The 18395-nt window shown below is 45.7% G+C and overlaps 1 protein-coding gene and 1 long non-coding RNA gene across 4 annotated transcripts in view; one reads left to right on the top strand and one right to left on the bottom strand.

The window, feature by feature from the left end:
• Nucleotides 1–4270: 4270 nt before the first annotated feature.
• On the bottom strand, nucleotides 4271–6178 carry LOC148684260 (uncharacterized). The gene is made up of 2 exons (XR_015946269.1): nucleotides 6043–6178; nucleotides 4271–4449 (listed from the first exon to the last, which is right to left on the bottom strand). It is a non-coding gene; the product is annotated as an uncharacterized LOC148684260 (long non-coding RNA).
• Nucleotides 6179–6314: 136 nt separating this feature from the next.
• FAM171A1 (family with sequence similarity 171 member A1) overlaps nucleotides 6315–18395 on the top strand; it is a 69017-nt gene continuing 56936 nt past the window's right edge. Inside the window, exon 1 of one of the 3 annotated variants that reach the window (XM_035129183.3) lies at nucleotides 6315–6809. In XM_035129183.3, the coding sequence (XP_034985074.2) occupies nucleotides 6713–6809 (97 nt within the window). In that variant the 5' untranslated portion in view covers nucleotides 6315–6712. The remainder of the gene's footprint in view (nucleotides 6810–18395) is intronic. The other 2 variants (XM_035129184.3, XM_035129186.3) reach the window with 2 other exon arrangements.

Raw genomic sequence — 18395 nt, 5'->3', positions numbered from 1 at the left:
ATAATCTCTTGCTCATCCAAGCCACCAGCTGCTTACACTGATTTCAGTCCTTAGAAAAAGGGGTTTAGAATGGGAATTAAAGAAGAGAGAGAGCAAGGGCTGGTTTATTGGCCCGCGTTCTTGATATTTTCAAAGTTGCTCTTTTGAAAAGATTAGGAATCATGGCTGCATACACTCTACATTTAAAACACAATCAAAGCATGTCTTTCCCAAGAGCCCTGGGACCTGTCGTTTGTTAAGGCTGCTGGGAATTGCAGCTCACTGGAAGGTAAAAGCAGAGTTCAGGGTTTGTTTACAGGGGCTGCTTTAAATGTACGGTGTATATGCTTTGAAGAATGGTAACAAAACAGCTTCCAAGGACAGGAGCTGGGTTCCACTGTCTTGCATTGGTACCCAACCCTATATGTGACTAAGTGATTGCCTAAGTTAGTAGGCTTCGTAGTAGGTTTGGACACCAAGAATTCAAAAGTCTCCATGTGAATTGTGGGCTGAGATAGTTGGCCAGAAGTGGGGTCTAGAGGCAGGGGAAGGAGACACAGGACAGGGGGTCTGGATGGTGGACAAGGCCAGCAGGTAAGTGAACTAAAGCCAGATGGATGAGTCAGTGGATGAGCAAGGGAAGGAGAAAAACAGAGATCACATCCACACCATACATTCAAAGCAGGTAGCTTCCCCTCAAAGAATCCAGGGAACTGTAGTTTGTTAAGGGTGCTAGGAATTATATCTCTGTGAGGGTTAAGCTACAGCGATCAGGACTCTTGGGGGGAGGTGTCATGTGATTTAAATGTATGTTGTAGATAGGACCAGAGATGTGGGAACTAAGGAGTGTTTGGAAAGAGAAAAGGCTGGGCTGGGGGAGAAGCTGGGGCAGGAGCTGGGGGGAGAACCTTGTACCAGGGTGTGGCAGGACTGCCACTGAAGTCAAGGCCAGACAGTGACATTTTGCTGCCTGAGGTGGACAAGATGGTGCCCCCCCCCTGCATTCCACGTGAGCAGGGCCAGCACAAAATGTCACCCCCACCCAACCAGAAAAGAAGGGGTGAATGAAGATTGACATCAGGAAGAAGGGTGGAGAGAAGATCTACATCTGGGTGGGTGGGAATGAAATCAACCTTACCAGATGGTTGAAGTGGGAATCAAAGGCTGTTATTGGGGGGGGGGGGACAGGGCTACTCTGAATCATGTTGGCCAGGCCACCAAGAGGCATTGGTGGGGGTGCTGCCGAGGAGCTGGCAGTTGTGGCCTCCAAGGAAGAAGAAGAATAGTTTGGATTTGATATCCCACTTTATCACTACCCTAAGGAGTCTCAAAGCCGCTAACATTCTCCTTTCCCTCCCTCCCCCACAACAAACACTCTGTGAGGTGAGTGGGGCTGAGAGACTTCAAAGAAGTGTGACTAGCCCAAGGTCACCCAACAGCTGCATGTGGAGGAGAGGAGATGCGAACCCGGTTCCCCAGATTACGAGTCTACCGCTCTTAACCACTACACCACACTGGTGTAGTGCGCCGCAGCTATCACTGCTACCATGAAAGCAGCAGCAGCAGCAGCATTGGGCGATGCATTTCTGCTGCCCCTGCGGATCCTACTGCCATAAGTGGTTGCTTCATTTCATCTCATGCATGGGCCAACCTTGCATATGAAGCTCCCACTTTTGTTTTGGCTTCATGGCCGATAGCTGTGATGCTTTACCATGATGCCAAAGTCACAGCTGGCAGCACCTAAAGCAGACGTATGCAGAAAGGTCCAAGTAACTTTACACAAAAATGACACAGGTGTGTGACCTAGTGCCATCCATCTTAATCCATCATGGCTGCTCTACTGTGTGCATTACTGTAACTGCTGAGTATGCAGGCCTAGCAGGGCCCAGATTAATGGGATAAATCAGATATATAAGTGGAAATGGCAGAAATCACGGTTATCGCTCAGTGCATGTCTACTCATAAACAAGCTCTGTTGAGTTCAATGGAACGCACTCCCACTGCACAGGACTGCAGCCTTGGAAATCAAGTGAGATCAAAGACATTGTGTTTGCAGTGAGGTGCAGGGTGTCCCCTCAATGTTCTATTTACAAAACTCAGTCGATTTCTCACCTTTATAAATAAGAAGTTGAAATTAAATAATGATGGAGGTCCTCCGCAACACATGTGCCATAAATACAATGTCTTTGATCACACAGGATGTTTCTGTAATGGCCATCCAAAACAGCTGAGGGGATTTGCTGGCACATCAAATAAGTAAAAAGACCGTCCTTACTGAGAATGTGCAAAGGTCAGGCTAGTAGTTTATAATTACGTTAAAATTTAATCATCCTATACCAAGGAGGATATTTTCTGTTTGCCAGCAGTGATAGATCTTGCCGGATGACAACGTCCCACATTCTTACTTTAAGTTCAGTTGAGCAGATCGATCTATTCCCTGTTTATATCACTTCTGTGTGTGTTCATTTCATACGTCCATTCTTCCTTGCCTCTGCACTAATCTGTGGCTTTTTGAAATAAGCACAAGAAAGACGTAACAGGAAACTATGGTTAATCATCATGGCATCTGTTGACTCACCAAGAAGGGAAGAGGGAATGCCATGAAGATGGAGTCTGTTAACTTGGCTTAATAATGGGGCTAGTCCAAGACATTTTGCTGCCTAGGGCAGAACAGCGGAAGATAAAAAGTCAAGATGTGTAGTACTCCAGGCTAGCCGATTATTTTGGCACCTGAGGCAAGAAAATCCCACAAGGGCTTCTTCCCATCCCTAACAGTAAAAATATAATAATGCTAAATATCACTCTGCTGCCTTTTCATGACACCCAAAATCAGTTGCCTCACTTTGCCTAATGATAGGGTTGGTCCTGCTTCGTAAGCTGTGATATGGACACAGGAACCAGGCTATAGACTCTTCTCATGTAAGTGTCTTTAGGTTTTATATACAGTATAAAATTTCTATGCCTTGCTCACAGAATCATGGAGCAAGCCTACTCTGGTTGGTTGTCTGTGCTCTTGATGAAAAAGTATGACTCTCCTGGACAGAATGCCCTTTCTTTATAATAAATCCTCCCTTAGGAGTCCCTTTACCTCATTGTAACTGAAGGAACCTGAGAGATAACTAACATAACACCCTCCAATATGTTTTTAGATTACAACTCCCATCAACACTGGCCAGCAGGGCCAATGATAATGGATGCTGCCATATGTAATCTAACAACATCTGGAGGGCAAGACGTTGGATACTCCTGCTCTAGGTGCTAGAGATCGAGGTGGGATCTTTTGATAAAGGGCAGTATGATGATGATGATGATGACGACGACGACGTTGGTCATCTCACTGCAATTCAAATACTGGGCAGTCTTCCCAGAGAGGCACCTGCTTTTCCACAAACATTTGCCACAGAGAGAGAGAGAGAGAGAGTTAGTTTCACTGCAATTAGTCCCAAGCTTGTTTATGTGTCCCAGGGCACAATAACAGTAGTTTTAAACAAAATAAAAAAATCCTTTCAGTAGCACCTTAAAGGTAAAGGTAAAGGGACCCCTGACCATTAGGTCCAGTCGTGACCGACTCTGGGGTTGCGCACTCATCTCGCATTATTGGCCGAGGGAGCCGGCGTATAGCTTCCAGGTCATGTGGCCAGCATGACAAAGCTGCTTCTGGCAAACCAGAGCAGCACATGGAAACGCCGTTTACCTTCCCGCTGTAGCGGTTCCTATTTATCTACTTGCATTTTGACGTGCTTTCGAACTGCTAGGTTGGCAGGAGCTGGGACCAAGCAACGGGAGCTCACCCCGTCACAGGGATTCGAACCGCCGACCTTCTGATCAGCAAGCCCTAGGCTCAGTGGTTTAACCACAGCGCCAGAGACCAACTAAGTTTGTCATTGGTATGAGCTTTCGTGTGTATGCTTTAAATGTTTTAAAGTACAGTGGTACCTCGGTTTATGAACACAATTGGTTCCGGAAGTCTGTTCATAAACTGAAGCGTTCTTAAACTGAAGCGAACTTTCCCATTGAAAGTAATGGAAAGTGAATTAATCCATTCCAGATGGGTCCGCAGCGTTCGTAAACCAAAAAATCGTAAACCGAGGTGTTCATAAAAAAAGGTTGCACTGTAGTTTTAAAGTAGGCTTTGAAAGAAGATATTTCACCCTGCCCTTCAACCATCCGAATACGTTTTGGTACACCGAGGACATTCTGCACCAATTCGACAAAAACAGCCAGACACATTTACAGTCAGATAATGTATTAATGGTGAGTGGTTTTGTTTTGTTTCTTGCTTTTTTAAAAAAAAAAAGTGGTAACAAGGGTCAGGAGCTAAGCTGGCACACACATTTGTAATTTCGATTTCATGAGCACATTGAACAGCTTTGTTTTCTGTGATGCAACACAGTGGGCATTTGCTCTTAGGTCATCCATTTTTCTCTTCGTGCAGACACAGAACTTTTCCTGTTCCTTACAGTTCTGATCCTGCAAACAGGAAGAAGAAAGCAAATATCCAAATGGATCTCTAGATGGGGAAGAGGGCTGCACTGGGGGTGAGGTTTGTTTATTGCTGCTTCTGCCGCATGGTAACATGCACAGTGTTAATTTATTGTGATTATTTAGTTGCTTTTTTTCACGAAAGTGACCAAAAATTACTTACAAAAAAACAAATATTAAAAACAAGAATAAAAACTAGAGTAAAAACAACCTAAAATGCTCAACAACAATTTGCATAAAAGGGCAGATCCAACTCAACCCACTAAAAAGGTGACTCAAATTAGAGACCCAAAGCCTGCTTGTCTTCTGTGCCCAGGGAAAATGAAGGGAAAATGAATGGTTATGCCATGGGCTGGAACACCTATTTCTCACCAGTGGGGGGGGGGGTGTTCCGCCACCAGCAGAGTGGAGATACTGGCTGGGGCAGATGCAAGTTCAAGCCCAGCATAGAGACAGAAGCCGGAAGCCACACATTCTACCATGCATTGGCAACCAGTGGGCAAAAACTGCCTTATGTTTTGTCAGGGTGATAGGTAAACAATATGCTTTGGACTAAGAGAGCTCACCCAACTCAGCAGTTCGGTCATCATCTCTATCAGAAGTGGGGGGACCTTTTTCCACATTTCCTTCTGAGCAACCTTCAGAGGTCACATTAGGGTTGCCCATACGTCCAGAATTTCCCGGACATATCCAGAATACAGCAGTAGGGCAGAAATTGGCCAAATGTCCGGGAAAACTTTCCATAAAAACAGCACAACGACTTTGGGCAAAACTTTTTTTTTAAAAAAAAAAAAAAGCTCAACAACTTTTCTGTCTCCTGTTTGTTTGAAATACGGCAATCCTAGGTCACATGCCAGTGATGGGTGTGGTGACGGTCACTGGGAAAAACAGGAGCATCAAATATTGCCTTAAGTCTAGTTTTACACTTACACACACACACACACACACTTCTTTATCCTCCATCTTGGCAAGCAAGAGGCCTTATCAGAGTACAAGAACATATCCCAGTCAGGTAGAAACAGGCAGTCAGGGGGCAAAGTTGGGCTGGCAAGCCTTGTGGCTTGAAGAGAAGGTGTGTTGTGTTTCTGTACAGTATATGCTGCTAGCCGCCCAGAGTGGCTGGGGCATCCCGGTCAGATGGGTGGGGTACAAATAATAAAATTATAATTATTATTATTAATGGAAGGGCCAGCAGGGCTGCATTGGGCTTTTGGGTCGGAGCTTTTCCACCTCTGCTCCAGATTTTATTTATTTTTTACAAGAGGGAGGTTTTCGGGTGGCATTCCCATAGCTGCCAAGTTTTCCCTTTTCTGGCAAGGAAGCCTATTCAGCATAAGGGAATTTCCCTTTAAAAAAGGGATAACTTGGCAGCTATGCATTCCCCCATCAAAAGTTGAGTGTAGCGTAAACTGGTTTGTGATAGCAGCCACAAAAAGAGATCTGCAAGATCTTCAAAATGTAAATGCATTCAGAGGCCTGAACGTTTGTTTTTTTCAATTGACACCTAACATGATTGATAATGTTGGTCCCTTGATCAATAATGCCGTTTCTGTAACGGGGGTCAAAATCCCCCTCCCTCACCTGTTAAAGGTGTTGGGCCCGGTGAGGTGGGGGGTTCATTCAGAGTAGGAATCCACTGAACGATCTCTATTCGCGCGCAGGTTCATAGCGGGACTCTTCGTTAAGGCGTGCCGAGGGTCAGGGAGGCCGGCGACCACCTGCCTCCCCGGGGCAACAATGGCAAGCCCTTTCCCCATCCGAAACGGGCTTTTGTGCGGGCGGAAGCAAGCCCTTCGCCAGCCGCCAGGTGGAGCTCCGACCCCCGGACTCCGCTCTTGGAAACCGGGGAGAGCGCCTGGGGAAGGGAGCGAGGAAGGGGTTAAGTAGCTGATGGTGGCGGTGGAGGAGCCTCGACGCCTCTGGAGGGAGACCCACCCGCCGTGCGCTCCCCCTCGCAGCCCACCCAGCCGCAGTGGTGGGAGCAAGGCGGGCGGCATGCTGCCGGGGCGCAGCGCAGGGGCAATGATGCAGCGGCAGCAACCGGAGAGGGCAAGCGGGGCAGCGGCAGGCAGCGCGGAGGGAGGCGCGGAACGGGCCAGCCCCTGATGCGGCTCTTTCTCCTCCTCCTCCCCCTTCTGCTGGGCAGCGGCTCCGGCAATTCCCTCCCTCCCACCTCCTCCTTCTCCACCGCCTCCTCCTCCTCCTTTCCCGGTGGCGGCGGCGGCGGCCGCTGTTGCCACGGCGGGGGAAAATGAGCAAGGCGGCGGCGGCGCTTCTGCTGTGCCTGCTGGGCTGCAACGTGTGGAAGGCGGTGACCAAAACCTTAGGAGCGCCCGGCGCCGCTCAAGGTCGGTGCGAGGGGGGCCCGCGGGGCGCGCTTTTGTGCCGCTGCGACGGCGCAGAACCGCAGCGCCCAGCGCGCACCCCGGGAAGGGTCTCGGGATGGCGGGATGGGTTAATGCTGGGAGGGGGTGGACGGCGGGGGGGGGGGCGCCTGGAGGGATCCTCGGGCTCCTGCATAGGGAGAAGGACGCCGGAGGTAGCTGCTTTTCTCGGCGCGAGGGGGCGGCGCCCGCCGTGACGCCCATCGCCGCCGAAGTGAGCTGCGGGGCGCTTGGTGGCGGCGGCGGGGCGCCTGGCTCCGAATCCGCCGCCCCGGAGGCTATTGTTACCGCAGCCTCCACTTCGGCTTTGTGCTTTCCGCACGCTTCGCTTTGCTTTTCCGCCTTCTCTCCCGCCCCCGAGTCCTTGCCTCCCTTCGCAGGCTTTTTCTGCGCAAGTCTTGAGTCCCCTCCTCCCCCTTGACTCTTGTCGCGATGCTGCCACGGTGATGGGCGCTTCTCTCCCCCCCTCTCCCCCCCCCCGGCCGCCAGTTGCTTCCTCTTTGAGGATTCGGACTGGTGTTAGGCTGGCCTCTGCATGCATGTTTCTGCTGGAGTGGGCGGGCTGCTTTGGTTCTGGGGTTACTGGGTTGAATCGAAATGAGGACGAATGAGAGCCTTTCTGTTCTGCGGGTCTCACAAGGTCCTGAAATAAAATTATCTACTGTATTTTGCAAGAAGGGGATGCCTGACCCCCCAAAAAACGTGGGGGAGAAGGGCCATCTGGCAAACCTTTGATTTCCTCCCCCTCCCCTCCCCTCCCCCCCGCCCGGAAAAAAGACCCCTTGACAAACTGTTCTGCACTGCTGGTTCCACAGGGCTTCGCTTCTTGCTAAAACCCCTTCCTGCTGCCGCTTCGTGCCTTTCTTCCCGCTCCACCAGGTGTTTGTTGTATTGTGGCTGGTTTTGTTCCTGTGGCCTTTCAGGTTGTGTGACACACACACACACCCTTCCTTTTGGTGGCATTGGCTGTCTTTTATGGACCCATCTTGGCAGCGACAACCCCTGCCCTGGAAGGTTGAGATTCTCTTCTCTCCCGCCTGGCTCTATTAAGATTCTTCCTCTGGGGAAAGCAGCTTTCAGAGAGCTGCCCGTCCTGTAGTCTTTACACAGGGCCCTTTTGCAGGCTTTGCAAATACAAAAGCAGCATGCGTGTCGCTTGCTAGTCACGCTTTGGGCTCATCTGTTCAGAGGTGACCATATGCGATTCTCATTTCTTGCTATGCTGATTTTATCCATCCCCCACCCCCTACCCCGGCACAAATAATTCTATATGGCAAAAGCCTTAAGATTAGAGGGAGCATAGATGATGCTGAAGCCAAATCTGTAAAATTAGCACTTATTAGGCCTTATTATTATTGGAACCAATTTTTGCCCAGTAAAGCAGCTTTGCTTTATTTGCTGCATATCCTTCCATCCACAAAATGCACCTGTGTGCTGTAAACCTGCCACTTCCACAACAGTGCCGGAGGTGGGAGAGATGCTCAATCACCATTTAGTGATTTAGGTCCCATGTGCATTTCTGTCCTTCATTGTTGCAGGAATGTTTTCCCTTCTCCCCAGGCTTCTTTTTGCATCTTTTTGAAAGAGACCCTCTCAAAAGCCTCTGATCTGCTGTGATGTATACCGGTATTTATGCCAACTTGCAGCAAACTAGGGTTTTTTTTGGGGGGGGGGTTCGTGTTTTTAGTTTAATAATTACCTGCTGCAGGATTGACTGCAAAGTAGCTGGTAATGAAACCATCAAGGGCATTTGTGCTTATTGTACAGTAAAAAGCTTCATCAAGGCAGGCTAATAACATCCCACCAGTAATAAGGATGAGAAAGCAAGTCGCACCATGGCAACAGTCCCTGCCTCCACTTTTGGTGGATATGCATGTAAAGGCCAGTGACCTTTAAGTGACACTATTCTATAACCAATAAAAGATAGATTACAATTGTGCCTTTTACTAATGTTATGTCATTGTTTCTGAATAAATCATTCCCTCCCTTCTGCACTATGCACTCTTAACCTCCTTCCCCCCCCCAAAAAAAACCCTAAGCTCTAGCCCTGTGGTCTGATTCTTATTTTGACAAGATCAGTTTTGCTTTGACTTCTTGAACTTTTGACTGCTGCTTTTGTTGTTTTGCTTTCTTGGGGGCTCCACAAAGTGGTGTGTGTGTGTGTGTGTGTGTGTGTGTGTGTGTGTAGAATTCCTATTATGATTGAAAAACTGATCAATGAGTTGAAACAAATTGCTAATCTACCAGATTTTGTTTTTAAATGATGCTCATTTGGACATGCCCTGTGCAAATAGTTATTAATATTCTCATTTTACATGCACAATAATGTAACAACCCAGCATGGGGAGAGAGGTAAACTTAAGCCCTGTTGATTTTAGTGGGACTAAAGTTTGCATAGCTGCCCTGTGTTGTGGCAATTGGGTTTTTAGCTGGTTTTCGAAACATTAATCAATGCCCGTTGTTTTGGTGAACGTAAAATTCATATTGCCACTAGGTTCCCATAAAACGTGACTTGGGATACTGTGGTACAGTGGTGAAGAAGTTGTGTTCTTGCAGGATGCTATAGGACTCCAGCTCCCATCAGCCTCAGCCAGCATGGCCAATGGTGAGGGATGATGGGAGCTGCGGTCCAACACTGTAAGGAGGGGATTTCCCATCTCAGCTGTGGTATTTGTAACTTGTTGAAGGGCCGTGAAGTAAGGCTAAGAGGCCTAAGTGATGCTATGTTCACGATTTTGCAATTAAAATTTATACCATAATGTGGAATGAAAGTGCAATTTTGATCCTGTCATTCTTGAGTGGGAGTAAGTCCCATTGACATACTTGTTTCCTAAAGCATTCTTATAGGATCAGGTTGTCGGTTATCGAATGAATGATAACATGGAAAATATGTGCGCCGCAGAATTCTTTTATGTAGTAGCTAAATTCCTATAGAATTCTTGATACATTTGCCAGACCATTCATTTTTAAATATTTCCAGTGTCTTGTGTCTCCTCAGGCTTCTGTTTTAGTGCTAAGATGACTTAAAGGTTGGCCTTTGAGTCAAAGGAACTATAAAATGCAGCAGCTACAGAATAGCTTGATTTGTAAATCAAGGGAAAGGTTTGAAGATGGAGAGTCAGCTGTTATTATCTAGCTGCTGTAGTGAGGACTTGCTCTCTCTTCCTCTTTGAAAAGTTGACCTCTTTTCTGCTTTCAGCTATGTCACCCTTGAGTGAGCAGAGAACATTGATTTATGGTGAATAGAGTGGTCAAGTTCTGTCATCAGTAGTTGAAAATCCAGGGCTTACTGCTGTATGGTTTGTCAAGATACCAAACCCAATGGATTATTTTCTTGGTTTTCCTTTCTAATATAGATGGATTTATACACTGAGCAAGCTCTATAGAGTGATTTAGTATCAGGTGCAGAGGTGGTGGTGGATAAAGTGTTGGCAATACAAGCAGTAGCCTTGTTTTGATGTGCCATCAATTTGATATTATAATCCAGTTCTTACTTAAAGTTAAAGGTAAAGGGACCCCTGACCATCAGGTCCAGTCATGACCGACTCTGGGGTTGCGGCGCTCATCTTGCTTTATTGGCCGAGGGAGCCACCGTACAGCTTCCAGGTCATGTGGCCAGCATGACTAAGCCGCTTCTGGTGAACCAGAGCAGCACACGGAAACGTTGTTTACCTTCCCGCTGTAGTGGTACCTATTTATCTACTTGCACTTTGACGTACTTTCGAACTGCTAGGTTGGCAGGAGCTGGGACCGAGCAACGGGATTCGAACCGCCGACCTTCTGATCAGCAAGCCCTAGGCTCAGTGGTTTAACCCACAGCGCCACCCACGTCCCTCTCCCAGTTCTTACTTACTCTTCCCTATATTAGAGAACCCATGTTCATCTGTTATACATGTTGGTACTCCTGGTTAGTCCAGCTTCATTGGGTAAGGTCAACACAACAGTTTGGAGGACTGGGGCTCCCTTTCTAGAAGTGGTATACACTCAATGGTAGAGCCCATGCAGGAGAGTTTGGGTTCAAACCCCAGGAACAGTGAACAGCATCAGGTGAGTTGGGGGAAGACCCCAATCCAAAACCACTGCTGCCAGCCAGAGTATACATTGCTGCGCTTGATAGACCAGTGGGGAAGGGCCTTGCATAGCTCAGTGGTACAACATCTGCCATACATGCAGAAGGCCCTGGGTTCAATCCCCGGCATCTCCAGGTAGGGCTGGGAATGTCCTCTGCCTGGAAAGCTGGAGAGCTGCTGACAGTCAGTGTAGACAATGCTAAGCTGGATGGGCCATTGGTTTGACTTAATACAAGGCAGCATTCTGTGTTGTGTATGGGTTTGTTAAGGGCAGAGGTTTTTTGTTATTTTCTGTTTATTTGATTAGTTGACTCTTTGGACCTATAAAAACAACTTCTCAGACAAGCTGAGGAGGTTTGCAGATTTCTGGCTACCTGTATAATAAAATGTAAGGTCAAGTTATTAGCGTCCACCACTCCAAAAACAAACAAACAAACAGTAAAAATGGGGTATTGGTACCCTGGCTATGGAAGAGTCTTGCCAGAAAGTTGCACCTGGTCCTTCTCCATGATATTTGCTAGGAATCTTTTAGCTATCTGCTGCTTATGGGTGATCTCCATTATTATTTATTGTATTTGTAATGTCAACATAAACGTGGAAAGGAATACTAAAACCCAGCACATGTTGTGATAAGAGCTGCTTTGAAGTGTTTGTAGGTTTTGCAGAGGACTTGGTTTGTACAGCCTTACTTAATGGGGCTAATGCAAACTTTGACAGAATTTGTTTAATTTGTATGGTGATTTTCTACCCCCACCCCCCACACGCATGCAGTCTAACTTTATGTCAGTTCTTATAGGATCATTCTGAAATTAGAGTTGATCTAAACTGAAATGCCTTGAACTCGCTTGATGATTACCCCAGAAAATTTCACATTGCTGTGATAAAGCCCAGCATGCTTCTTTGAGCAGACACAGTTGATTTTTTCCTTTATTCTATTTTTAGGACAATGTGTCTCTGTTTATTCAGATCAAGATTTTTGGTGATGTGACTTCTGGGCATCATGCAGCATCCTCATTGCCGATGGGGTTTGGGTCACTGAGGTCCCTTAAAGCAATATTAGCTAGAGTGTTTTTGCGCAGAGTTCAATGGTGCTAGGAGGGAGAGAGAGAGAGAGAGAGGGAGAGGGCGCCCTGTATGGCTTTGGCCCAGCATAACTTACGTCATGATTTCTTAGATCAGTAGCGTAATACCTGGAGTGGCAAATTAGAGCAAACAACATGCAGAAAACTGTTTGCTGGCTGTTCCCTTTCCGTAGATGTTTGACACAGCTTGAGCATCTTCCAGAAGCAGGCTGCAAACTTTGCTGCTTGGGGTAATGCACGGCAGCTGGCAACAACCAATGGTTTTTCTTTCTTTTTTCCCTTGGTATAGTTTTTAAAAAGAGTGTGTTTACCTTTGTGGAAGCCGTGCTGCTTCAGCATGATTTGTTCTTCTATGTGCTTGGTAATTTCATCTTTAACTATACTTTCCACCCGTTTTCCAGCAACGGACACTAAGCTAAACAGCCTGTAATTTCCTGGATCCTTCCTGCATATCTTTTAAAAAAAACATTGCTCACTTTCCAGTCCTTGGGTATGGAAGCTGATCACAGGGACATTAATATTTGTTATTTAACAGGTAAACAGTTTCGCATTTGAGTTCTCTCAGGACTTTTGGGTGGGTGCCAGTCTGGATGTGGTGCATAGCTGCCAAGTTATCCCTTATTTTAAGGGATTTTCCCTTATGCTGAATAGGCTTCCTCGCGAGAAAAGGGAAAACTTGGCAGCTATGATGTGGTGATTGTTTTTAATTTGTGAATAAGTCCTGGAATTTTGTCTCTTGTCACCCCCATTTGCCTCAGTTCCTGAGACTCCCTTCCTGAAAATTTCAGCACAGGTGTAGGGACGTGCCCTGTATCTACCACTGCAAAGACAGATGCAGGGGGTGGGGAAATCATTTGGCTGCTGCGCAATCTCCTTTTCCTCCTTTAGCGCACCTTTTACTCCCTTGATGCGTCTCCTGAACAAACGACAGCTTGAGAGTATTTACATACATTCTCCTGCAATTGCTTAGGCATGGGTGCCACAGATGCGATGCCAATGGGATTTACCTCTGCATTTCTAGAAGCTGAATGCATTCTGCCTGCTCTGAACATTCTGAAAGAATAATTTTTTTTAGGTCCATTAATTCTTACCTAGGTGGCAGAAAATGTCAAAGCTCAGAGATTTCAGAAGTGCCCTTTAATGCTTCTGAAAATCCTCTTTCCCCTCTCAGCAGCTATGGCTTTTTTATGTTTTCTAATAGCTTAATATTCTGAAGTCTGTTCCAATTAGCACTTAACGAATGGCTTGTAGCTGTAAACAGGCTTGGAATTCAGTCTACGAGAAACTCCTACATAAAGTCACACTCAGTCTGTTGTAAGGGTCTTTCAAGTTGCCTTTTTGTGCCTGAGCCCTAATAATAGTCTTAATAGACACAGTGCCAAGTCAACTGCAGTTTGGCCAGCGAGAGATGGGAGACTCCTCTCCTGCTTAAAGGAGGAGGCCTGGGAGGGAGAGAGGGAATGTTGTGCCATACCACCTCATTGTCCCACCTCTAAAGCCTCTTTAGGTGTTTTCCCTGATAGGAAGGTGTCCTTCAATTGCTGCCATAATGCCTCTTGCTTGTCTGGATGGAAAATAGAGAGGTGTGCTTGCATGTGTTGAAACCTCTGTGTGACTCAGATGTAGTCTTTGGACAAAGAGTAACATCCATTGATTTTACCGATTTTGCCACTGGCATGTGGCCCCTGGAACTTCACTTTTGAAGAATTGTGGTCCTTGGGCTGAAGCAAGTTTCCTGCCTCGTGGCTTAGACTGACAGTCTGGACTGAGGAAGACCTGCACATCTCTTGGATCTCTGTTATCATTGTAAACCAAGTGTAGCTCTGCAGATATCCTGTGCCAGGGTAGAAAGAAGAAACTGATGATTATCGAACGTATAGGCATGTATCAAACAGTCTTGTCACTCCAGAGGCTTGCCTCCTTCTTGAAAATCTAGAATTATATCTGTGAAGAAGAAGAAGAAAATGTAACTTTGAAGGGTCAAAAAATATCCCAGCGGTCTTGAGGCCCTGGCATATGATGCGGTTACATGAAATATTTTCTTTTCATCCCAGTAAAAAGGCTGTTGTCTGACCTTTTGGTTGTGGTTGCTAAAATTTCAGGCTGGTGCAAGGAATTCTGAAATATTTTTTCCGCCACTTTTGGGCAACGCTATTAAACCAAAGGGTGGGATCTTTAAGCCACAACAGTACAGACTGTAAGTGATGCAATTATCTCTGTGACTTGAAACGACACTGACTCCCTCCAAGTCAGTGAAAAGAAGTGAAATGGAGACAGCAACCAACCAAGTTCACAACTGTTTCACCAACAATGGCACAAGATTTTAAGACCAAGGCAGGCTTTTGGCCAGGTCAGCATGCCACCTGCTTTAAGCATTTCACAAAGCAGAAACAACAGCTGTCAAGCAAGTCCCGGGTCTTTGCCAGCCCATTCCCACGTGGAAAGAGTGTAAAAGAATAAATGCAACTTTTCTTAATGCTCAGCTGTAACTTTATCCTTCATAATCTGCAGCAGCTCACAGTGAACTGCAGTGCGACCATCTAAATCAGTTCCTTAAAAGAAGCTCACATGCGTTTTTCTTATGTGGTTATGTATGGGGTGGCTGCTTGTAGGTCCAACCATGCAATTCTCTAAGCATGGCTTCACCAGTTACGCTATAAGCAGTCTCTGTGGAAACTTGGACAACTCTCCACAGCATTCGCCTAGTGACCCACAGTGACTTAAGACATCAATGTGGTTTCCAAATAGAGGCTCGTACCTTGTGCAAGTTACCTGAAATTCCGTCAAATAAAAAAGGAGAGGAAGAGAGGAAATTGTGCATTCAGAGTGCCCACTGTAAATGGAAATAATCTCATTCCACCTTGTAAAATTATAACAATTAATGCACTTATTTATGTGCATATCAAGAAAATTAAAGAAATCCAGCATGTCAAAATCAGTGTTACAATGAAATAATATAGCTGTGTAATTAATACATATCAGCTACAAATACAAGAACCAAAACATGACAAGATTAAAGCCTGCTGTTCTTTAGCAGGGCCTCCAATCTGCTGCCTGAGGCAGGCTTGCTTCTCTCTGCCTAATGGTAGGGCCAGCTGTGCCCTAATCCATGATGTTGTGTTCCAAAGGTTATCCAGACTTCTTATCACATCAGCATGGATTGGCAGGATGTTATCTCTTGCAGCCTTTCCTAAATCCTAACACAACCATGTTAGCTGCTTTCAGTCTCTCTTGGAGACATGTGAGGTATGAAGTATGACCTTCAGTTTCCCAGTGGTGACCTCCTCTGTTGCTGGTCTTCTGCAGTCATTGTGCCTTGCTTGCATTTCTATCAATCATTTTGCTACATGAGCACCTCAAGGATTTAGCTGGTGTCTCTACCACATCAGCCTACTTCATCCAGCTTTCCCTTAATTTTTCTAATCGGTGCTCTGAGTGTATTTATTATCTCCATCCATCTCTCCCCCCCCCCCAATTGCCTTCAGGCCCTGTCCTTGGCTTTCCTCACTGCATATTTTCTCCCTCTGGGAAATGTAATTGCTGTGTTCAGGCTTATGCCTCATTTCCTGAAGGTTTTTGGCTGACTTTACATATTCTTCTAAGTTCAGGTTCTCTACATTTGCCAGTTTGGTGTCTGTCTGGTCCATAGTTTTTTATTCCTCTTGCTTAAAAATAAAATAAAAAATAGGCTGGCTTTTATCCTCTTCTTCTGACGCCTCTTCTCATGTCGAGTGTTCATATGATGAAACCTTCTTCTTTGAATGTGTCTTATAAAGTGTGGGGGACAATGCAGAAGAGAACAAATCTGGACCTGTGAGTTCTGTATTTGCTCTGGTAAGCCTTTTCTGTAGTGTCCTTGTCAACTTACTTTATGACGGGATCCTATGTATGTTTTCTAGGGTGTATAGTAACTCAGCCATATCTATATACCAGGGGTGGCCGACTCCCAAGAGACTGCGATCTACTCACAAAGTTAAAAACTGGCAGTGATCTACCCCCTTTCAGGTTCAGGTCAAAGTTGTTGAGCTTTTTTTAGGAAGGAGGAAGGCCCATGTAAATTTCACATTGTACACCCTTGTGCAAATTAATTGAAACAAAGCATGTTTTCTATGGCACATTGATCAGTCTGTCAAGCACCCACAAACAATATGCAAACGAACAATGAATTTAGTACAGTAGTTTATTGTACAAAACTCAAATATACATGTACAAAATTCACATATACGTACATTAGTAACAGATAGGACCTCTGCTATTTTTAAGCAGCATTTGAACATGGTTTGGCATGGAGTCTACTAGTTTTGAATAGTCACTGTTGATTTTTGGATCCCTGTACCACACTTGAATCAGAGCCTGAATGAGTTTCTCCATACAGCACAGAAGTGACTTTTGCATATAGCTCACAAATTCTCTGGCCAATCAAGTACCCGAATTTTCTGCTCTGTCATGAATTTCTTCACTTTCGATTGGGGGGGGGGGCGCTAAGTCTAGCTGCAATATCCCAGTACCGTCAGAATATTTTTTTTCCAGCTCTGGAATAACACACTTTCATAGAACCTCAATATATTTTGGTGAGCGCATCATTCCTTCTATTGGCTGCAGGCTTCCGACACCATAATAACTGAAGCATCCCCCAAACATCTTCTTTTGTGGGTGCTTGACAGACTGATCAATGTTGCATAGAAAACATGCTTTGTTTCAATTAATTTGCCCAAGGGTGTACATCAAGCAAGTTTCCATACACACCTTTCTTGTCTTCTATCCAGACAAGAAGAGTTCAAGGACACAGGCAAGCCAGGCAAAAACACTAGGGGTACAAAGAAGAGTCAGTGAGGGGTATGGCTTGGGAAGAGCTCCAGACTAAGAGGCTTGAAGGGCCACATTTGACCCCCACCCCCAGGTCTGAGGCTCCGTTCCCTTCCTCTAGTCACTGCCCCATGCTGTCTGGTGCCAACCATTGTGAGCCTGGAGAAGGACTAGAGAACTCTCCAACACACATTGCGTTGGTTAGGGTTTTGCAGAACAGGAAGCTCTTTCTTTCTCTGAAGGCGAGAAATCCTTAAGGGTTTTGGTAGGGGATGGGAATGTGGAGACCTTTATGAACTGTCCTGAAGTAGTCACAGGAGAAGGCAGCCCAGAACAAAGGATAGGAAATAAGTCAGCAAATTTTTTGCAGCAAGGGAGTTAAAATAGCAAGCGGCTCCTCATATTCACGCACAGATACATTCTGTTTAATGTTCATTTAAGAGGCCTGCATAGGAAGTGGGCATCGCAAAAAAATATCCAGTCACTCAGATAGGCCCAAAGCTGAATACCAAGAGCTGCTCTCTAACCTGTTAACTGTTTTCTGCTTGTTTGCTTATTTGTGGATATGTGTATCTTGTCTGTGATAAAATTCAAACTCCAAGCTGCTTACGATAACGAGACAAATCGTAAGAAAACTGAAAACCAACTAAACAGTACAGCAGGCAGCAATAAAACAGTCTTGTGAGCCAACCCTAGGGGTGTCCACATTCAACGCAACATGCTCCATGGGCGAGCATGTCCCAAATGTGACTCTCCATTGCCAACACAATAGACTCCAGCTTTCTGGGGGCTTTCTCCCTTCACACAGGTTCCTGCTCTCTTCCTCAGTTTATAATTTAAGGGTGCTGGGAATTGTAGCTCTGTCAGGGGTAAACTATAGATCCCAGTATTCTTTTGGGGAAGCCATGTGCTTTAAATATACGCTGTGTATGTGACTTGGAGTTACAGCCCTGGCTCCTGTAGAGGCGGATTGGGGCCCAAGGCAATCCCCTGCAGATCTTTACCATCATTATACAAGCTAAACTCAAATGGCCAACTCAAGTTCATTATCAAAGTTGCACATCCCTTCAGGCGGCATCTTCTCAGGTGACAGGTATAAAAATTAATTTGGTGACAGTCTGTTGATCACAGTGACGCATGTAGTCATATCTGCCTGCTCCATTTAATGTTTAAGCCCATGGGTCGTAGATGCAACTGAGCATCACTAGGATGGCCAGAAATGCTGAATGGGCTCTTGTTTAATTTGAAGTAGATCAAATTAAAATGTTGATTTTATGTTAAGAAATAAAATTGGGCTAATCTTTATCGAAAGTGTTCTATGGTTGCTGATTCAATAACAGGAAGAGGAATTTCACCCTTTCCTAACAATGACATGAGAAAAATGCAAGTGATGGGTGTCAAGGTAGCAATATTCCCCTCCCCCATTTGTCACGTGTTGACAAAACTGGGGATCTGGGTCTACTGTAGGCAGTCACAACAGTCTTGCAATGACTTTGAACTTGACATTTTAGACCCTCAAGTATAGTTGATTTACTGCTAGGCTCTGGACATTTTTCAGACATTCACATAGCATTTTAGACAGCTAAAATTGA

Source organism: Zootoca vivipara, chromosome 11 (genome assembly GCF_965207765.1).
Source record: "Zootoca vivipara chromosome 11, rZooViv2.hap1.1, whole genome shotgun sequence".
NCBI lineage: Eukaryota > Metazoa > Chordata > Lepidosauria > Squamata > Lacertidae > Zootoca > Zootoca vivipara.
Note: the sequence above shows the minus strand (reverse complement) of the source record. Positions and strands in the feature narration are given on the sequence as shown.